Raw genomic sequence first — 22,034 nt, 5'->3', positions numbered from 1 at the left:
GAGGCAGACGGAGCTAGAGGCTCAGCTCCTCAGCCCTGTTGCTCCCGGCACTGCCATAATCCTTATCAAGTGCCACTCCATAATATTCCCTTTCAGTCCATTGTTCCTACCATGGGAAATCCTTCACTCCCGAGGGCAAGAGTTGAAGCCTCACATAATGTAGGGATAATAAGAATGCCTGACTGTTGGCATGTTTTAGAAACACTAGTCTATGCAGCTGGAAAAGGAAAACCAACCAGCCAACCAACCAAAAGCAAACAGAACCAAGAACGAGCAACAAAAAGCCAGGTGGTGGTGGGGCGTGCCTTTAAGCTCAGCACTGGGGAAGCAAGGGCACGTGGATCTCTGTGAGTTCAAGACCAGCCTGGCCTACAGAGAGAGTTCCAGGACAGCCAAGGCTGCTCAGAGAAAACCCCGTCTGGAAAAACCAAACCAACCAATAACCAAACAAAAGCCAGAAACTGTGAAAGTAAGGCTGGCATCAGGACTCAGGAGGCTGTGCGCAAGTTCAGGGCCACCCTATGAGCTCCTGTCTCACGAGCAAGGAAGGGGGATATGGGGTTATTTCTCCCCAGTGGCATAACTGGAAACAAGAGAGAATCGATCGAAAAAGTGTTACAAAAACTGAGGACAGAATTCATGAATAAAGACTCCTGATTTTTGATCATCCATAGTCAGAAGGGTAAAAGGAAGAGAGGCTATTTCTGAGAGCAGCGTTGAAAAGAGCAAGCTAGAAACAAACGCAGACGTCACCCACGTCTTCCCTACATAGAAAACCAAAAGCATTACAAAAGAAAATCCGAAGGGCTGGAGATAGCTCAGTGGTGGAACACTTGCCTAGAAAATTTGAATCAAATGGATAAACAGGCTGTGTGTGTGTTCTTGAGTGGAAACAATCAACACCAAAAACTGAAAAAGAAACGATATCACCAAAAGTTGATCTTATGTGAAGCTAGCTGCAGTAGAGGATACCAGTCAGACTAATTGGTTTTGTTCTGATAGGGCCCGCAGAGCAGGAGAATCACATAAGTAAGTTCTAAAACTCAGGGTCTAAAGAGCCTGGGACAATTAAACCCCAGAAACATGAAGTCAGCCTGGGAGTCAGCAACTCACACAGTGTAACACTAACATATGACATGGCCTTCCAGCAAAGGCCAGAGAGCTATGACACTCTACCCTGGGGTTCACGTGTGGCACATTATAGCACAGGGTGAGCGTGAGTGTCACGCCAGTAGACAGAAAGAAGGCAGACAGTTCGGCAGGAACAAGGGGCTTTGTTGGTCTTTGAAGGTGGAATGTTGCTCACAGGCTCCAGTGCTTGGACACTGGCCTCCAGATGGTGGCGCTGTTAGGGAAGGCTGTGTGGAACCATTAGGACAGGGAGCCTTGCTGGAAGAAGTGAGTCACCAGGGGCTGGCCTTGAGTCCTTATAACCTGGACCCCATTCCTCTTCACTCCCTGCTTCCCAGGTACAATGTGGCCAACCAGCTTCCTTCTCTTCCTGACAGATTTTCCCTGCCTGCTGCCATGTTGACTCTGTCATGATGGACTGTGTTCCCAGGAACCGTGAGCCATATAAGTAAGCCATTCTCCCTTAGATTGCTCTAGTTGGGGGATCTTATCTGAGCAATGGGAAAAGAAACTAAGACATTCTTTGTATGCAAAAGACAATAAAACCCAGTTCTTGTTGGAATATTTACATTAAGGTAAGTCTGACCCAAACAACAGATAAGAGACTGGGAAGCCAAATTGGAAACATGAAATAGAAGACAGGAGAATTCTTCAATGCTCTCAGAAGGAAAAGCCTTTCTCAAAAGGGCAAACATTAGACGCCATAAAAAATAAATGGGTATCCTGTGGTCACAAGACTGCTGAGTGTGCGTAAAAAGCACTGGAAAATATTTGTATAGTGATTTCTTCATATATAAAGATTTCTTGCTAAAAAAACACCAAAAATGTAGTAGGAAAAGAAATTGGCAAAACCACATCAACAGCCAGCACACAAGAAATGCAATGACCCCCTGCCCCTGACTCCCAACACAGTAAAGGATGGTCAACTCCATTCAAATAGAAGTGTGTACCACTTTGACCCACCATGCCCCTAGCAGTACAGCCTCTGCTTCTGTGCCAGCAAATTCCTCTTAGAGACCTGATCTCGATGCTTTTTCACTACCTCCAAAGGATCCATCTCAGCATCAATGCTATTGACAATATTATTGAATGAAACGATCCAACAGTTTTGGGGAATTGCATGCTTCACAGACATGACCCCACTCAACCTTTGCAGCAGGCCCCAACAGGTGGGCACCCTATACCCATTTCTCAGATGGGAACTGTAAAAGCTCAGAGAACAGTCAGGCCAGGAACCCAGGTTGCCTCAAGTCTTTGCAAAGCTCATTCTAGGATTACCTCCTTGCATGTGCTGTCTGGAGCATGCCCAGGGCAGGGGTGGGCAGTGGTCAGAGCAGTAGAGAGGTGGGTGGGGGGTTGGTACTCACTTGTGCATGTAGCCCTCGGGGCCGGCCGTGAGGTTTGCCTGCATGACCGCCTGGAACTCCGTCTCGTTGCAGCAGTATTTGAAGACAGTGTTGTTATGGTGACAGCAGAGGACGAAGGTTTTGTTGTCCGAGAGCCGGGGGCAGTGGAAGCCAAAGTGGTAGCGGCCTTTGTGATCCGTGTAAGGCTCACAGACCCGGAAATGTGCGGACAGGACTGGAATACAGAGACACAAGGTTTGCTGGGGTCCCCTTGGCAGCTCACAGGTGCTGAGCAGGAGCGACTGGCAGCCTGCTCCAGAGTCCTACAGGCCCCTCCCTCCCCTAGGAATTCTTCAGGGTCCAGAAAGAGCTTCACTTCTGCCCCAAAGGCTCCTGGACCTCTGTGATCCCCAGCTCTGACACAATGGCCCTGATAGCTCAGGCTGAATGATCCTTGGAGCTCCTTGAAGCTCACCTGTAGGTGGGTCATCGCCAGCATTTTAGCCTGTAGTGACTAGGGACCTATTCTGTGTTGGGGGGGGGGTCCTCACTAAATCCACACGATCACCCTAGCAGGCTTGTGATATCACTTTCAAGGTGGAGAAACTGAACCTGAGAGGCGTAAAGGACCTGCCAGGAGCCAGTCAATGGTGATGGCACCTGACTCAAAGCCAGCTCCTGCAAGCTCTCTCTTTCTCTCTCTCTCTCTCTCTCTCTCTCTCTCTCTCTCTCTCTCTCTCTCTCTCTCTCTCTCTCTCTCTCAGAGCAGGTTGGTTGTGAATCAGGCTTTCCTGGGTGTCAGGCCACAAAGGAGCGCATGACCTGGGTAGGCTCCACCTATATTGAAAGCAGTAACTCCATTATAGAAGCTGGTGTCCTAGACCTGAGCAAGGTCTCCTATGGGCCACACATACAGCGAGATAGCTGTGCTGGCCCGAGGATCCTCTCTCCCTGGCCCACAGACCGAGGCCCCTATTCAGCCTTCTCTGCCTCCCGGCAAAGCAGGATGAGCTGATAGCGAATTCGAACAAAGCAACAATGGAAAAGCAGAGCGGCTGTCTCGGGCTTAATTAGTATCTTCATAAAGGGCTTGCTGTATCTAATTTGTATCACTGAAAAGGGGCTTCTTGGCACAGGCAAATCGCAGGCACAAAGGCCCTGGCTTCTTAGAGCTCCCACAAGAAGCTCTGTCGGCTGAGAGGTTATTAGATTGCAGCCCACACAGCACCACCACAGGGGACCCCAGCAGGCCAGCTGGAAGGGGGGCGCAGGGGGGGGGGGAGACACCCTGAGAGCTGGTGCTTAGGCTGGTTCCAAAGGCTCTTCCCTGAAGGACAGTTCCTCCTTCTGTGGACACAGTGGGGAGGTAGTGGCTCTCCAGCCTCCAGTGCACCCCTGATCTTGAGAAGAGCCTATTCAGGGACACAGAGACCACTTGGTGTGGTGCCCCAGGGAGACGTACCACCGAGTCCCATCTACTCCCATCATACAGAAGAGATAAGGGAGGCTCAGAGTCTTGACCCACCAAGTGTGCTAGTCAGAATGGAAGCCCTACATAGCTCAAAGCTCTAGGGTAGGGAACATGGAACATGTTCTATTCTGGTAAACCCATGCCCTGGGGCTTGGGCTGGGGAACCACTGCCCCAAAGCAACTGCACACCTCTGAGAGGCAGAGGACAGCAGTCACGTCTCATGACGCTTGCGTGACTTGAAGCCCTAATGTGGCTCTGTGTACTCGGCATGGGCACCTAGGAACGCTGGACACACCTCGGGTGCTATCGGAAAGACCAAGCCTGGCTCTGGGACTGGCCTCTTGCCTATGAAACACAGTCAATAGCAGGGGGCCAACAGGCCTTGGCAGAGGCAATTGTGGACATAGGGGTGAGACTGGCAGGTCCTGCCCAGGACCTAATTCACAACCCCATAGCTGTCCCTGGATACTCCAGCCTTAGTTATGAGCCAGTGACCGGGAGACCCTGCTGCTTCTCCAGGGACAGAGGAGCCCTGAGCTGGGGACCAGGACTGAACCTACCCGTTGCCTCCTCCCCTTTTTGGGGAAGGATTAGAATCCCTGTGGTGGGGCTCCAAGGAGCTCCGAACACCGGTGGGTGCAGGTTCACTGTCTCCAGCTCTCGGGAGTCCCAGCACTCCAGCACTTGGTGAACCCTAGCTCTGGTGCCCCAGGCAGAGTCAGCTCTTTTTTTTTTTTAAGATTTGTTTATTTATTTATTTATTATATGTAAGTACACTGAAGCTGTCTTCAGACACTCCAGTAGAGTGTCGTTATGGATGGTTGTGAGCCACCATGTGGTTGCTGGGATTTGAACTCCGGACCTTTGGAAGAACAGTCGGGTGCTCTTACCCACTGAGCCATCTCACCAGCCCCAGCTCTTTTTTTCAGCTGTGTGACCACCACTCACGTGCCTCCTCTGAGTCCCCGTCCCTAGTGGTAATAAGAGATGACTGGGTCCTCACACCCAGAATAATGAGAACCTGGGCCCTCTACCACACGGGGAAGAGCTAGAAAGACACAGCATATAGCAGGGGGCTGCCTTCACATGGGAACAAGCCGGGGAGGTGAGGACCAGGGTCCCCATCACGTGGGAAGAGCCGGGGAGGTGATGGCCCCAGACTTGTCTCAGCGTGGCCTTTACTCTCCTGGGAGTCCTATTGCAATCTCCCTCCAAGCTACATCTCAAGCAAAGGACGAGGGAAGGAAGTCACCAGTTCTGAGCAGTGGCTTGGTCACCATGTGGGGAAGGGCAGAGAGGAGAGACAGAGCCACACACAACAGACAGAAAGAGACAGAGACATGCTGAGACATATGGAAGAGATATATGAAAAACAGAGGGGGCACATAAGAGAGATGCACAGAGATGGGAAAAATATACAAAGTAGCAGAAAGATATGGAGATGGAGGAGTGAGACAGACAGATAGTGCCACAGAGAGCCTTTGTGAAGGGCCAGGCTCTGACTAGCTCCTGGCTGGCCATGCTGAGATGTCTCTGGTCTTGGCTCAGCTCTAGTTTGGAGGCCTGGATGATTTGGTTTCTGTGAGTCCAAGCTTGCATGCAGGGTCAGCCCAAGTACCAGGAGCTTGTGGCTGAGAACTAGAGGAGCAAACGTGAACTGCAGGCTCCTGGGAGCCCCACTGCCCCCGCAGCATCCAAAGGACCTCAGCTCATCTCAGGGCTGGAAAACATCATCTGACCCTTGCCCTGTTGGCGTGCAGAGCCCCAGCAGCAGCCCTACCCTGGAAGGGACACCCCACACACACTCTCCCGTAAGCCCCCGAGCCCCACAGAAGTTTTACCTGCAGGAAACAACAGGGAGAATACTGCGAGCACGTTCCGGGACCGCTGGCCACAACTGGTCATCATCCGGCTGGCATTGACCCGTCCGGCGCTGCCTGTGTAAGACAGAGAGTCTCGGCAACTGTCTCCCCACACTTGCTTTGTTACCCGCAGAGGAGGGACAGCAGACAGGCAGCAGCCAGCAGGAGCTTGTGGAGCTGGGGCGGGAGAATGGAGGATAACAAACACCTCCATCCAATTTCCTCTCTGGAATGAGTGACCTTCCCCCGGCAGCCCCGGCACCCCCTTCGCTTTTCACGGCAAAATGAGACTTAATCAAAGGATGCCGGTGGCTCAGGTGGTGAAATCACCATCCATCCAAAAGTGTCCAGGAGGAGGGGGGTGACAAGTCCTCTACCTCTGCCATCTCAGGGCTAGGGAGCCTGCCTCCCTGCTCTGTCTCTAAGGGTGACTTCCATTTACCTTTCTGCAAGTACACGCTGGCTTGGCTACCCTTCTAGGCACCAGGGACAGCAGCCAACGAAATAGAAAGCAAGCAGTGGAGAAGGAAGCCTTTCCTGATGGTATGTCCCAGAGCAGAAGCCACAACACTCACAGGACCGCACCAGGAGACTCCGATCACAGCAGTCTCCACCGTGTACCCACAGCCCCATAACCACAGCTTTTTGTTTACAGCAGCTAAAATAACCCAAGTCTCCACAGACAAGAGGGGATAAACAGACCACATGTATACACACAGTGGAATACTACTCAGCCTTAAAAAGGAAAGCAATGAGCTGGGGATGTAGCTCAGTGGTAGAGTGCTTGGCTGGCATGGGAAGGGTCCTGGGTTCGGTGCCCAGTACTGCATAAGTGACAGAAAAGGGGACTCTGAAACAATCTACCCTATGGAAGAATCTGCCAGCCATCGTGTTTGTGGAAATACGACAGACGCAGAAATATAAACATGAGTGACCCAGCTCACTGTCACTCATGGAAAGTGCCCAGAACAGTCACATCTATAGAAATAGAGACCCAGAGCTTGGTGACCACAGCCTACATGATGCATAGGTAGGAGACTTTGTGCCTCTCCCCAGCTTGGCTGTATTATGTCCCCCTCCCCCCAGGTCCCTGCTACCTTCGGGGCAGACCATAGCCCCTTCACAGGGCTCCGGTGTCTCCACAGCAAGGACAGTCTGGGACAATGCCCAGGTCCACTTCCCATAAAACAGTTCAGCATGGGAAGGGCCATGGCCAGGTAACAGAGAAGTGCCCCTCTCTCAGCTCTCACTGTCCCAGACCCTAGCTCAGCGTTGTGCAACGAGCTTGCCCACAGACACTCTCCACCTGGTCACAGAGGGGACACCTGTACTCTGCTTGGCTGATGGCCATTGGGAGGATCTGGAGGTTGACAACTAGCTCCACGCCAGGCATAGATGTGATGTGACAAGCCCTACTTCTCTTAGTAGCCTGAACCTTGAGGTGTGTGTGTGTGTGTGTGTGTGTGTGTGTGTGTGTGTGTGTGTGCATGCACCCGCACATGTGTATGTCCCTCTAGGGACAGGTGCTGATCTTGGGCAGTTTAATTTGTCCAAGGGAGAGGACAAGCTTGACTATCACATAAATGTCACCAAAGCTCACCACTGAGTCCTGATGGTGGCACAGCTCCTATAGCCCCAGGGAGGACTCCTCTAGCCCTGGGAAGGGTTCCTCTAGCCCCAGGGAGGACTCCTCTGTACCCTACTTGCCTTTCCATTTCCTCCAGAGCCCTAAGCTGCTTAATTGCTCTGCGCTTGGCCTCCCGCCCCTGGCCCTCCTGGGAGGAAGAATGGAGATTAAGGCTTTTGAGAACATTTAGGAAAGGATTTCCATGTGGAAACCCACAGGGTCAGCTCTGAAAAATGCACCGCGAGGAAAAAAGCGCCTCTGAGATGCCCACATCCCTCAGGGCTCCTTACCCTATAGACTCAGGCAGGGAAGGGGAGGCCTCCAGAGACTGTCTGGGTCTCCAGATGCCCAGCCCCTCCTCCGGGCTTGAGAGGCCCTGAGAGGTGGGGGCTGCCCCACTTCTTTCTCTGTATGGAGGAGGGGGTTAGAGGGTGCTGAATCTAAGAGTTGCTGGACTTGAGCAAGAAGCATCCGCCTCAGCTCTCTCTCTGGTGAGTTTCCAGCCCCTGCAAAGTCCCAGTTTATTGGCTGATGCTGAGGCTGTTGTTCACACTGGCGGGAATCTAGATCCTGCTATCTTGGGTTAACAGAAGTACAGCCCTCTTCAGGAAGTCTGCCCTTATTTCAACTTGCCCTTCAATCCAGACCCATGAGACCCCATCTTTTTCTGACACCAATTACTCCCCTGCTAGGCTTTCCTCCCTCTGCTGGCCATTGAGACAGGAGGCAAAATGGACTTAGACCACACTCTCCCTCCCATAGCGAAACGGCATTCACAGCCTGTGAGGCCTTCTGTAGAGTGCATGCCACTGGCTGCCTCTGAGACTTACACTCGTGTATCCCAGTGCTTTGAAGATAGACCAGACCCTGGGTTTGGCACTGTGCACACTGAGGTGGAAGTCACTGTCCAAGGGGTGGGGGTGGGAGGTTCCTGGTGTCCAAAGCTGGACTTTAGAGGGCTCATTTCTGGATTCTTTGGCTAGGCCAGAAGGGACCTGGACTAGGGCCTGACTGCAGGGCCCAAACAGGGGGCTTAGCTTAGGGGTTCCCAGGCCCTGTGAGAGTTCCGGCCCTACAGGATCCCAGCCTCAGATCCTCAGGCATCTCTGGGATAGTGGCATGATGTCATCCTCAGGGCCAGCTGTGTACACGTCAGCCTGTGGCCCATCAGGTCCTGCCCATAGTAAGTGACCCTGTGGCCGAGTCTGACTGTGAGTCAGCCTTCAAAGGTCTCAATGGTTTTTAGCTCCATAGTTCAACAGTGCTCACCCTTCATCTGGGTGTGGCCTCAGAGAACTGACCAGGATGGTCATTCATCCCTGGTCGGGAGAAAGCACTGCAGTTAGATGCCCCGATCTGGGACATGCAGAAAGTGACATCTGTTGGGTTTCACTGCACTGGAGAGGGACAGGGACTAAAAGAGGTATGTCCTGCTTCTGGGGACTGTGGCAACCCTAGAGGTGGCTGCCTTACGATGGCTGGGTCATTGCAGGACATGCTATACTCTACATACAACTATATTACCTTGGCTAATGTCCACACGAACCCAAGACCCACAGACCAGTTCATCAGAGAGGAAGCAAAGGCTCAGAGAGGTAGGGTGAACTGCATAATCTCACACAGCCACACAGCCCTGAGACAAGAGCATTCTACCTCCAAGCACCAAAACAGCGTGGAGCCTGGAGAGGGCCCCTGGGGAGCACAAGGCGTAGGCTCATCTGAGATTTCTCCCTGTGTGTTCCAGCACTTTGAAAAAAAAATGGTCAACTGCCTAAGATGGTAGCTCTGCCACCAACAGTAAGATCTGAGTATTTGAGAGTGACTGAGGTTTGACAGGGTTCAGGACCGTGGTCGGCACGCACTGCCACGGCCCACCCTCTCTGTGGGTCAGCTGGGGACTGCTGCTCTAAGAACTCAGGGTTATTTTTAAACATTGAATTTGGCGAGGCTGGGAGGGGAGGAAGAAGGGCATATGAAGAGAAACAGACCTTGGTGAGACAGATGAGACCCCACCGCCAAGAATGGATCTGCTTTCCCATCCGCAGGGCTCGGCAGGGCAAGGGCACACTGAGCAAGGGACAGTGGGACCGGAGGGAGATACTGGAGGGCCTCATCAGTGGCCTGGACACTCAGCAACTTCAGTGGCTCCCTGTTGCCTGTCATTAGTCCCAGTGCCAGCCTGCAGGGCAGGAGAAGGACATCTTGATGGCCTAGAGGTCAGGGTCAGCCAGACTTATGGGTAGAGTCCTCAAGGCCAGCCACTCTGCCAAGAGCTACTTTCTGGCTCTGCCGTCTCTTGTAACCACATCTCTGGTGACTGGGAGAGCCACCTTCTGTCTCAGGTGCCCTAGAGCAAAGGTAGAAACTGTGCAAACTCACAGGATTACTGTGCTGCCTCAGGTCTCTTCCTGTAGCATCAAGCCCTCACACGGCCGCATCCACTGTCCTCACCTTTAGTTCTCTGCATGAGTGCCACCCACCCACCAACACAGCTCCCAGGCTGCCATGGTCCCCATTCCACAGAGCACACCGGACCACTCACCCACTTGAGAAATCAAGGCCTTGCTCCATACTGGGGCCTTGGCTCTGCCTAACTACCCATGCCACCTGCTGCTTAGATTTCTCCCTTCAGGGCCTGTGGCTCCCCTGAACCTTTACAGTTGCTGCCCACCCCCAGCCCCAGCCCCAGGCCACCCTCCCGACCCTGCAGCCAGGACTAGAGGCTCAAAGGCTGGAGCTCACTTGCAGCTTTCCTTCCTGATTCTCACCCCTCCGGGGCCTCCCGAAACGGTGCCCACCCTAAGTCTCCAGATGCTTAGTCTGGGCTGGTGCTGCTCACGTGGTTTGTGTTCTGTCTTGTGGGACCGTGAAAGGTAGCCTGTCTTCTGGTTTGAGCTAGGAGACCCAGCAGATTAATCTGCAAGGGACAGAAAGTTCCTTTGCCATGCTCCCAGACATAGGCTCCAAACACGAGGTTCCAGCTCCATCAGTCAAGTAGGCTGTATGGACTCCACCCCCACAGTTACCTGGCAATAGCCAGGTATGCTCTTCCCCACAGTTACCTGGCAACAACAAGGTAGCCCAGCCTCCTATAAGAGGGGCTGTTTGGCCCCTCCTCTCTCTCTCAAGCTCTTGTTCTCCTACTCTTACCTGTCACTCTCCTCCCTTTCCCTTCTCTCTCCACGTGGCCATGGCCGGCCTCTACTTCTCTACTTTCTCTCCCTCTCTCTGTTTTCTACAATAAAGCTCTAAAACCATGGACTGCCTCCTTTTATCTAGACTTGCCAGGCTGGAGCAATGGAATAGGCCTTCCCCTAATGAGCCGCGTCTAATCTCCTGAAGGAAGACACTCCATCATTTCCAGCTGCCAGACCGTACCAAGGACTCTTGCCCATGCGTGCGGAAACTACCCAGCACCTTCCCCCACCCCTCTTTTTTACTTTTGGCCTGGGGCCACTGCCACCCCAGGGCCCCCACCCATTCTCAGCTCTTCCTCGAGGTGCAGTGACGTCCTGTGATGCCCAAGAGCTAGAACCTGTCTTCCTTGGACTCCGTGAGACTCAAGGATCCCAGACTGCTCCCTCTCTACCCTTGCAGACTAATGCCCGGCATCATGGTGAGAGTGCAGCAGTCCACCGAGTCCACTGGCCCAGTCTCTCTGAGCTCTGGTGGGACACAGGTCATCTCTCTCACCCCTTTTATTTCCCCATGTCTGGCACCTGACACTGTCTTGAGAGTGAAGTGAGGAGTCAGGAGCTTGCTTCTCTGCAGACAGGTGCCACAAGGACAAGTCCCCGGTCAACTCCAGTCCCCAAAGCACACGAAGAAGCCAGGAGCTATGGGGAGGATGGACTGCTCTGCGTAGCCTCAGGGAGGTCCAGAGTCTTACCTGTGTCCTAGCCTGCCATGCCCAGGCACTCTCCTCTGAACCATCTGGGAAGTCCCTATCAGATCTGCCTATGTGGCACAGGCCAATGTCATCTTGCCTCTGAAGCAGCCATGGTATCCTATGAATATCTGATGAGCTGCCATAGGGACTCAAGCAAACCTGGTAGACAAAGTCCCATGGCCTGGTGGGGACAGGCATTAAAGCAGTCATGCGATGAGCTAGCGTTTGAACTTGGGCCAAACTAATAGCGGTGGTGACATTAGCATTCATATAAATAATTCCACCAGGCCAAGGCCCTCCAAGGTCTCCCTGTGGATAGCAGTGCTATGGCCAGGCATAAACAAGGGAACAAATAGGGGATCAGAGGTGGCAGCTGACTGGACCCATCTGTGTTAGGACAGTGCTCAGCATCTTCCCCTCTCACCTTGGCTCACCATCCTTGTCTGTACCAGAGCCTGTGTACACGTGGAGGGGCTAACAGGCCAGGAGATAAGTGTCAAGCCTGGGTCTGTACACCAGAAACTGGGGCGTGAGGCTGCAGAGGCAGCTGATGGGATCAGGTCCACGTGCATTCAGACACACACATCAAGAAACACATCAAGAAAATGCATATGCCCTCATGACTGCTTGGCATATATATATATATATATACATACATATACATATATATATATATATGTATATATATATCCCACTCATGCATGCACCTGTCCACCCACAACCCAGAGGCGTGTGTATGTGTACCCCATACCCAATAGCCTGCTCACAGTCTTGTGTATATGTGTCACCAGGGGCAGTTGTCACTCAAATTCTCAGCCGTCAGCTTGATGTGGAGAGTGTGAGTTTTGGTTTTTAGGACAACATGTATCTGGGACTTGGGACACGTCACTGAGTGTTTGAAGGCAGATCAAAGAAAAACGGTGCATTCCCTCACAGTGTTAACCAGAGTATGGGTGGGAAAGGGCCAGGAGAGGTGACCTACCCAGCTGCCACAGGACACATGATCCGCAGTGGGAGGGGCAGGCCAGCCCCTCATACCCTAGGATAGCTACTGGGCGTCTATCTCTGTTGGTGCCAGCCCAGTTCATTCTGTTCAGATCAATTTGCTTTGACTCTTTGTCTTGTGGGGCAGTGAGTGTGGTTCATAGTAGGCATCTTATAAACTCATGGCAAGCTGGCTAAGGTCATCATCTCCTCCCCTAACCCTAGACAGGGTTTCTCTGTGTAGCCCTGGCTGTCCTGGAACTCACTCTGTAGACCAGGCTGGCGTTGAACTTGTAGAGATTGCCTCTGCCTCTCTGCCTCTCTGCCTCTCTGCCTCTCTGCCTCTCTGCCTCTCTGCCTCTCTGCCTCTCTGCCTCTCTGCCTCTCTGCCTCTCTGCCTCTCTGCCTCTCTGCCTCTCTGCCTCTCTGCCTCTCTGCCTCTCTGCCTCCCAAGTGCTGGGATGAAGGATGTGCACCGCCATCTGGCCCAATCTCCTTCTATGAGACCCACAATTCAGAGCTCAGAGAAGCCTAGGGATGTGCCAGAGCTGTAGGGTGGTGCACCATAAAAGTTGATCTGAGGCTGTTCAGCCCCAACTACAGAGGGGCTCACACTGGAGTCGGCGTGTGGTCTCTGCACCAGTATGGATACTTTGGCACTGAACTAGCTACATGAGGTGGTGCATTGTTGCTTCACCGGTCTGTTTCCTGGTGTGTGACTGGACCCATGCCACCCACCTTGAGGACCACCGTGAGGCTAGACAGAAGGGCTCTAGCTAGCAGGGCAGTGGATGCATCAGACACGGCTCTGAGCTCATGGGTGGTATGGCTCCCCGAGGCAAAGATTAGGTCCTGAGAGGCTCCTTGCCCTTTAACAAACGTGTGCTGGCCATGCGGGATGTCACTCCAGCTCTCCCTGCCCGGCTCTGCTCAGCCTCTCCTCAACCCCCTGTTACGTTTCACTATGCTAGTTGGTGATGGGCTTCTCCCAGGCTGGGAGTCTCAGGTACTAGACATCCCCCCACTCCCGCAGAGTAGGAACCCTACTGACGCTCTGCTTGGACATTGGCAACACTTGAGAAACTTCTACATAGGAAGAAGAGAGGCCAAACAGGCATGATGAGAATGGCTAGCTCCTTCTGCAGAGTCACTTGGCTTGGAGTGATGGACCGGGCATAGGGCCCAGAGCCCCAGTGTGTATGAAGCCATCTTCTCCAGGAGCCGCTGTCAGGTGAGGGAGAGGAGAAGGCTCTGAACACTTGGGTCTAACTGGGGAAGAATGCAATGTGACCGCCTCTGGTCTCCCTAGGCCCTGCCTTCCAGAGAAGAGTTTATCCCCATTTAAGGCTCCCCACCTCACAGCCAACCAGGCTCCAGAGGGTACAAGTTCTGAACCCAAGCAGGGCTGCCCCTTCCAGAGGCTCCCCACGCTCCACCCATCAGCGGTTCTGTGCATGCCGCATGCTAGATGTTTAAGGCAGGTCCCCACTGCCATCCCATTTAATAGGAGAGGTAACTAAGGCCCGAGGAAGTAGGCAGTGTAGCAACAGGTAACTGTGGCTTTCCAGGCCTGCTGAAGGCCCCTGGTGTTCTTCTCTTTTGGGGGACCACCATCAGCTCCCCATTGTGCCTCGGGATCCCTCTGCTCCAGGTAAAGGAAGATTCTGAGTGAGATGACCCTTGGTCTTTTCAGTATGGTCAGCCTCTGCCTCAGACCTCCCAGCAACCAGCCGCTTAGAGGAAGGGAACCAGCATTAGGAACCCCAGGATCTTGGGAAGAGCTGTGACTTGAGGGATGGTCTTTATAGAGACGGGCAGGAGGAAAGGTGGGCACACCCACTGCCTATCAGAGCGTGGTCTGGTTTCTCTCCCAAGACCTCCTCGGTGTCAGGGGCCTTCACCACGGAGAGGAGCTATGGCCCTGAGCCTGTTTCTTCTCAGAATGGGGCAGCCAACCCATCCTAAGGGACTAAGGAGGAGACGAGGCAATGATTGACTGATTCATTCATTCATTCATTCATTCATTCATTCGCTCTTTCACACAGCGTTTGAGAGTAGTCTGGAAACCACAGATCTGCAGGGGGGCTAAATGGGAATCCTAAAGGCAGAGGGAGGGCCCAGACTGGTCTAGGTAGAAATCCCTAGAAGTTGAGGTCTGGTAGGTAAAGCAGGCCAGAATCAGACCAGAAATGACTGAGTCTGTATGCTAGGGCACACTGCCACCAGTGAGTCCAGTCATACAAAGGTCCTGAGGTGGGTGTGATCCACTGCCCCCTGGGGACATGATTTGCTCCCACTGTGTTAGCCTACTGGGTGGGCATAGAGGAACAGAAAGCCCTCCTGGACACTGGGTAGGGAGGGGAACACATGGAACAGTGCACGTGTCTAATGACAGTTGTCATCAGGGTCAGGGCTTCTAAAGGTGGTCAAGAGATTGAAGACGTGGGAAGGTCTGGGTCAGAACTTGATCGCCCCACCCTCACTCCTGCCCCCGCCCCATCACCATGTCGGGCTGGTCCACAAAGCATCCAACTTACCCCACCTCTGACCTGTGGCTTTCAGCACACACCAGGCCCTGGTCTTTCACCTGGCTCTCTCTTCCCAGCCACTCCTCCCTCTCCCCCCCACCCCCCATTGAGGCAGAGAGAGGGTCAGCAGAAGCTCAAAGTCACAAAGCAAGGTGTGGCAGAACTAGGATATAGGCAGGCCACAAGCTATCTGTGCTCCCCTTAGGGCTTCTACCTCTGAGCACCCAGGCTCCCACTAATGACCCCCCATCTGTCTTTACCACCTTCTGGAAACTTCCATAAGGTGTCTATTTGCAGAGTTCTGTAAGGCAGGGTCCAGAAACACCTGCATAGACTGGCTGCCACCCCGCTGCAGCTGCTGCAGGTCTTTCTCCTGGCTCTCCAGTCACCATCAGCCCTAAACCCCATCAAAGGGGAGTGACTGGGTCAGGCCTTGTATAGGCAAAAGAGGCTTCCAGTAGGCCAGCCTGCTACCCCGCCCACCTCGTGTGTGCTGAAAGGACTCCATCTGTTCCTAGGGATGCAGAGGCTAGGCACATGTCACCGGTGACCCCTTACCACACTCTACATGGGCCAGACTCTGGGCTCACTGTCCCACAGGGCCTGATCAGCTTCCAGCGAGTCAGTTCTTAGATGAGAAGCCCAGGGAAACGTCCCAGCTGTGCCGGGGCTCAGCACACATGTGCCCCTGGGTCTTGGCTTCGAGGAGACAGATAGGCATTAGGCTACCATTGTGCGGACCCCTCCTGTACCCTCACTATCCTGAGGCATGCAGGGAAAAAAAAGTAAGTTCAGCATTAGCAACAAGAACAGATGTCTCCAGAGCCCCGAGATGTCAGGGACCCTAGGCAGTCGGTCATCACTGGTTGACTCCATATTGACTTGGCCCCTCCCTGTCCTGATTCCATAATGACTGCCATCTCTCACCCTCCAGCCCATTGCCCCAGGTAAAGGTCATGCCCTGCTGGGTCACGGAGCATTCAACCTACCTCTACCTCAGGCCTGTAGCTCTAGCACGCACCAGGCTCTGGTCTCTCACCTAGCTCTCTCTTCCCATCACCTTCCATTCTAGACCCTTGCTATAAGGACATTGAGGCACAGAGAAGGTCAGCACAAGCCCAAAGTCACACAGCAAGGACGTGGCCAGGCCTGAGGGGCTTGTGTATGTCCTGTCTGCAGGGAGAGCCACCCTTCCCTGCTCTTTGAGATACTTCAGGTTGGGCACAACCCTGGACCCTGCCTGTCTCTCCTCACAACATCTCCCACACCGGATCTGTGTGGCTCAACCCCCTGCCTGCCCTGGGCTGGCATTCCTACAGCAGCCTGCACTGCAGCTTCTGGGTGGCATTAAGAGCCAGGCCATAAAGGAGGCCAGCTCCCTGCACTCCCACCCGCTGCCCCTGGAATCCACCCTCCTGAGCCAGGCCGGAGATAAACCTTTTTTATCCATTTTGGCAGGCAGCACACTTGGGTCTGTGTGCCCTTATCTAGCCATAATCCAGATGGACCGTGGCAGCCCAGAGGACTGGGTGCCATGTAGGGCACCCATGTGACAGCCTTGTGGTAGGAGCTGGAAGGTTACATCATCCTTAAGGCTAGGGGTGCTGCACTGATTATCAGTGTACAAGAGGGAGCACAGGGTGTATGTGTGCGTGTGCGTGTGCGTGTGTGTGTGTGTGTGTGTGTGTGCGCGCGCGCGTGTGCGCCCAGTTTAGCTTGTGACAAAGCTGAGACTACAACTTAAGCAGCTGACACGGTGCAGGAAGGGCTCTGAGCTGGGAGTCTGAACACAGGTTCAAGTTTCAGCTCTGCCACTTCTTAGCTCTGTTGCTCTGGGTGAGTCCCTTTGCCTTTCTGAACTTGGGCCACCCGAATACTTTTGTCACTGTCCTCTGAGGACCGTAGTGGTACAAAGTTAATAACCTCATTAGGATCTTCTTCTTCCCCCTCGACAGATTTGGAGCCACACAGAAACCAGTTGCATGCCAGCCGCTCAAAGAGCCCCAGGAGGAGCCAGTCAGGGAGGTTCGCCATATTACACCCTGGGTCCTTCCCCCTCTACCCACGCAGACACCAGGTATGGCTAACACCCTTCTTGGCTGAGCAGAGGCCCCACTGGTTCAGTGGTACCAGCTTCTAGGATGGTGTCACAGTGGCACTGTTTGAAAGAAAGAGACCTGGAAATAGACCAAAGGTCAAAAGATCAAACTGTGTCTAATGATGGCCAAAAGCAGCGACCCCTCAAGGCAAAGAGTGGTTGCACTGAACCTCACAGGCCACCCAGCCATGCAAAGCCAGAGGAGATGCTTACAGTCCCCAAGCTGAATTCAGGTTGACACTCTTACAAGGCTGGAGAGAGCTCTAAAATGCAGAGCTACTAGATGTATCTGGATACATCAGGCTGTGACAAGGCCCTCAGGGGAGAATGGGGGACTCTGTGGGACATGCAGCAGCTGGCAGATGGCCCTGGTGAAGACAGACAGGGATATTTGTGCTATCACTGACCAACAACAAATGGGTACCTATCAAAGCCACCACACGGATTTAGGTAGCAAAAAGCTAGAAGCCAGGGACAGCAATAGATCTAATTCCATGGTCTAGGTCCCTCAAATAAAATATAGAGCAAGAGAGAAAAATCCCTACATGAAAGCCAAAAGGGGACTTGGGGGAGACAGCTCAGTGGGTAAAGTGCTTTGTCACGCACATGATCACAAAGATCCAATTTTGGATCCCCAGCACCTGTGTAAAAAGCCAAGTGCAGTAGCGGGTGCCTGTCACCCCAGTGTGAGGAGGGAGAGATGGGGGGACCCCTGGAGCTCAGCAGACAGTGCAGCAAAATTGGTAAGCACCAGACTGAGTTAGCAAATGACACCCCCACCATCACCCCAAACTCAAACGTAAGATGGAAAATACCAATGTGGAACTCTGGCCTACACAGGCATGCGCACGCGTGCGCTCGCGCACACACATACACACATACTCACACACGTGCATGCACACACTTGTTGTACACTCAAGCTTAAAAATAAAATATAAATGACCATGCCTCCTCAGGCAGGCACATGGGACACTGGATCCTTCTCACTGAGGTCATGCTTCCTGGGGGGCCGGGCTCAGATGTTCTTACCCCAAGAAAGACTTGTTTCTGAGTGACTTTCAGCCTCCTTCAAGGGAGCCCCAGAACCCTGTCCTCTGGGAGACTCTTTGGTCAGAGACCCCATGTCTGGGTTTCCTCATCCATTAACCAGGGCCAACAGTAACTTCATATCTCAGTGCTTTGGTCTAACACGAGGGGTTCCACTCTCAGAGCCCAGGTCACCTCTTATGCAGCCCCACCGAATGGCCAAGGAATACTTGGTCTCTTGGGAGCTCACTCCTTCCTCTGTAAATAGTTCTTCTCAGCTCAGGGGAAGGGAGAAGCCTGTGTTCCAGTCTTCTTGGCCTTCCAAGAATTCACAGCTCATGGGGGTGGATACCTGGACAGACGCTGGGAGCAGAAATCCAGTTCTGCAGATTGTTAGAAGGAGGGAAAAAAATAGCCCTTATTGGTGCCGGATCACATGCTTTGCCCACATCCCTAGGGGGACCATATAGGTAATTCTAATACCTGCCTGAAGGGGGCACTATTCCTAGCAGAGGACTTTGGATCCAGACTGGCAAGAGATAGGAGTGGCTGGCCAGCAGGCTGGCTGGTGCTCTGGGGCAAGAGAAGTGTGCTGTGGATGCTAATGAGCATGGCTTACCAGCTTGGGACCTTGGGACATGAGGGGCCTCTGTGTTCCCATCTGTCTAATGGGATGGTGGTCAGGTCCCACAGTTTAATGTCCAGGCACTGAAGAATTTTCTCTTGCTTGGCACTATTGGGAGGTGGAAGTTAGTTAAGAGGTAGGGCCTAGGGGGGACATTTGTAAAAGGGCTGCTGAGACTACAGCCCTTCTTCTTCTTCTTCTTCTTCTTCTTCTTCTTCTTCTTCTTCTTCTTCTTCTTCTTCTTCCTCTTCCTCCTCCTCCTCCTCCTTCTTCTTCTTCCTGTCTTTTGTTCCGGCCAGAAGGTTCCCCTACCATATATTCCTATCATGATGCTCTCTGCCTTACTAGAGGCCCAAAGCAAAAAGGTCACTGACCATGGGCTGCTGGTCCAAAATGATAAGCCCAAACAACCTTTCCTTGTTTTAAGTTGATTGTCTCAGGTGTTTTGTTGCAGTATGGACAGCAGATCCCCACACACGGCTGATCACAGTACCTGGAGGGTGGCTGTTGCAGATAATGGAGGATGGGTCAGGAAGGCAATATCACTGTTCCTAGGCCTGCTCTAATCAGAGGCTGGGCAGCTTCCTGTAGAGGGTCGGTCACCTAGGTTTCTGTCAGTGCTGTAGTCAAGAAGTGGCCATAGACAGAGCTAGGGAAAGGCAGATGCTATGTTCAATAAAGCTTCATTATCACAAACCATCAGCCCAAGTTTGCAAGCCCCCAGGCTACCCCTGGCCCGGCAAGCCTTCCTCTCCTGGGAGCTGGTTGAAATGCAGGCTCTGGATTGGTCCACTCTGCCTACCTGGCTACTTGCTAACCGTTCCCAGTGTCTGCAGGGTTAAACTGTCCTAGGCTGGAGTACCTGTGGGGGACCACACTGAATCCAGAGAGAGACCGGGAGGGGATGTGGGAAGGAACGACAATGCCAACCATAACAAACCAAGTCACCAAGGCAGCTAATTGACAGTGGCTGCTGTTCCAACCAGAGGCTTGTCATCTATGATAAAGTGAAGTTGCCTCTAGGCCAATCAACTTCAAATTTATGCAAATAGGACCACCATTGCAGAGACGGCAGAGCCCCTCTCTCTAACAGTCACAGTCAGTCTCTTAGCTGGCCTGGACGACTGTGGCCACTCACACTTCTGCCCCCCCCCCCAACCTGGTTGGTGACTGGAATTAATGAACCCCATGCACGCTCCCCAAAATTGGCACCCAAACAGCCACCATGAGCCAGGCAAGGCTTGAATGCTCTTCTCAATGGTGGCAGTGGCTCCAGGACTGACCTATGACATGGCCATAGGCTTTAGTGGGACAGGCCTACCTGTCCTCATTAGCTATCATCCAGGATGGCTTTCAGAGGCATGGCTGAGCTCGGAGAAGACCAGGCACTCCCAAGGGCTGCAGAGAGTGGCTCTTGAGCCCCTTGGTGAGCACGTGTAAGCTCTTACCAGCCCAGATCCAAGCAGGCAAAAGTCTCTCCCTGGTGGCTTGCAACCTTGCAATCCCTGGAACCCCAAATGCGTCAAAGACCCCAATATCATTCCTCACCAGTCCAACCCCCCAAACTCCTCTATCTTGGACTGCTACCTCCCTGATCTGCCTTTTACCCCAAGATGAGTCACTGGGCTGAGGGGAGTGGGGGCTGTAAAGTAGGTAAAGGACTCCTCCAGTTATGCCCCCCAAAGAAACACCAGTTAAGACCCAAGTGTCCTGTCTGAGCCTACCCTGTAGGGCCCTCGTGTCTCCTTACCCAGGCATGGTTGGAGTCACTGGTTTTAGCTGAGAGCTTCCCTCCGGATCAGACCAAACCTCTGATTGTCTCTCCTAGAAGTGGAAGGTCCCTGGCTCCCAAGGGCTATCTTCTGCCTGTGCCTCCTCCTAGGTCAGATCCTAGCACCCCTGCCCCGTGAGTTCCCTCTCCTGCACCCTCACACCAGCTAGGGACTCCTCCTTCACTGTCTCCTCAGCCCCAACCCTGCGCCACCAATGGAGACGATAGATCTAATCGCACTGGCACAAGAACATCAATACAGCATCCCCCTGAGGGCACTGGACCTGCCCCTCCCACCACTGCCCAAGATGCCAGGAGGGGATGATGGAAGAGACATTCAGCAACCCACACATCCTTAGGGCACGCACCTTGAGAAGAGCTCACCTTGGGGGGAATAGCTGGTGAGTTTATTTGGAGAGGGGACTCGCCTTAGGGAAACATCTTAGAGGCCACGCCTGTTAGATTTTCATCAACTCCACACAAGCCAGAGTTACCTGGGAATATCAGCTGAGAGAAGGCTTCCATCAGAGTGGCCTGTGGGCATGTCTGTGGTAAATTTTCTAGAATGGTGATTGATGTGGGAGGGCCCAGCTCACAATGTGCAGTACCTCCCCTGGGCAGGTGGCCTTAGGCTGTATAAGAAAACAGGATGAAGGCTGGAGAGATGGCTTAGCAGTTAAGAGCACTGACTGCTCTTCCAAAGGTCCTGAGTTCAATTCCCAGCAACCACATGGTGGCTCACAACCATCTATAATGGGATCTGATGCCCTCTTTTGGTGTGTCTGAAGACAGCAACAGTGTATTCATATACATTAAGTGAATAAATACATATTTTTTAAAAAAGAAAGAAAGCAGGATGAGCAAGCTGTGAGGAATAACCCAATAAGCAGAGTTCCTACATGGCCTCTGCTTCTGTTCCTGTTTCCAGGTTCCTGCCTTGAGCCCCTGCCCTGACCTCCCTCAGGGATGGAGTGTGACTTGGGGTGTGTGACACCTCCCCACCTCACCCCCCGGAAAAAAAAAGCGTTTCTTCATCATGTTGGTTCAGCTTCATGGATTTTTTGTTTTGTTTTGTTTTGTTTTGTTTTGTTTTGTTTTGTTTTTTGTTTTTCGAGACAGGGTTTCTCTGTATAGCCCTGGCTGTCCTGGAACTCACTTTGTAGACAAAGCTGGCCTCGAACTCAGAAATCTGCCTGCCTCTGCTTCCCGAGTGCTGGGATTAAAGGCGTGCACCACCACGCCTGGCTTCAGCTTCACGTTTTATCACAGCAATAGAAAGCAAACTAAGAGAGAAGTTCACCTTGGAGTCTCATCCTGGGCGGGGACCTGGGGGACAGAGCCCCCGTCATGCACACTCATAGGGAAACGTCTCCCCCGGCCCACCCTAGGAAGTCTGCCCTTTCCCAGCTGGAAAGTGTCTGGTTATGGAGAGGAAATTGCCATGTCTTGTGGTCTCAGTTGATGTTTGTGTAAACAACAAGCGTTTTGGGGGTCTAATTAGCACTGCTTTCAGGAGGACTCTGGGCTCAGAACTTCCTTCCACTGGGGAGGTAGGATCAGAGGCTTTTGTGAAAGAGCTTAGTCTGGAAAAAAAAAAACCCAAGGAGAATCAGCAACGGGAGGGGATCTGGGGTGGGATGGGGGGCATGCCCGCAGAGGGTGGCCACAGACAGCT

At 52.9% G+C, this 22,034-nt stretch overlaps 1 protein-coding gene across 6 annotated transcripts in view; it reads right to left on the bottom strand.

The window, feature by feature from the left end:
• The window catches only part of Shisal1 (shisa like 1), a 69,023-nt gene that overhangs the window by 36,381 nt on the left and 10,608 nt on the right, over positions 1-22,034 (bottom strand). For 4 of the 6 annotated variants that reach the window (XM_085831442.1, XM_029470170.2, XM_085831443.1 and 1 more), the window contains exons 2-3: positions 5,791-5,886; positions 2,499-2,712 (exon numbers count right to left, since the gene is read on the bottom strand). In XM_085831442.1, the coding sequence (XP_085687568.1) occupies positions 2,499-2,712; positions 5,791-5,857 (281 nt within the window). In that variant the 5' untranslated portion in view covers positions 5,858-5,886. Of the gene's footprint in view, positions 1-2,498; positions 2,713-5,790; positions 5,887-9,426; positions 9,447-14,848; positions 14,911-22,034 lie in introns of those variants that run through there. The other 2 variants (XM_021183971.3, XM_085831441.1) reach the window with 2 other exon arrangements.

The sequence above is a fragment of the Mus caroli genome, unplaced genomic scaffold, assembly GCF_978045245.1.
Source record: "Mus caroli unplaced genomic scaffold, Mus_caroli_1 scaffold_16, whole genome shotgun sequence".
Classification (NCBI taxonomy): domain Eukaryota; kingdom Metazoa; phylum Chordata; class Mammalia; order Rodentia; family Muridae; genus Mus; species Mus caroli.
The sequence above is the reverse complement of the archived record's forward strand: the minus strand, read 5'-3'. Positions and strand labels throughout refer to the sequence as shown.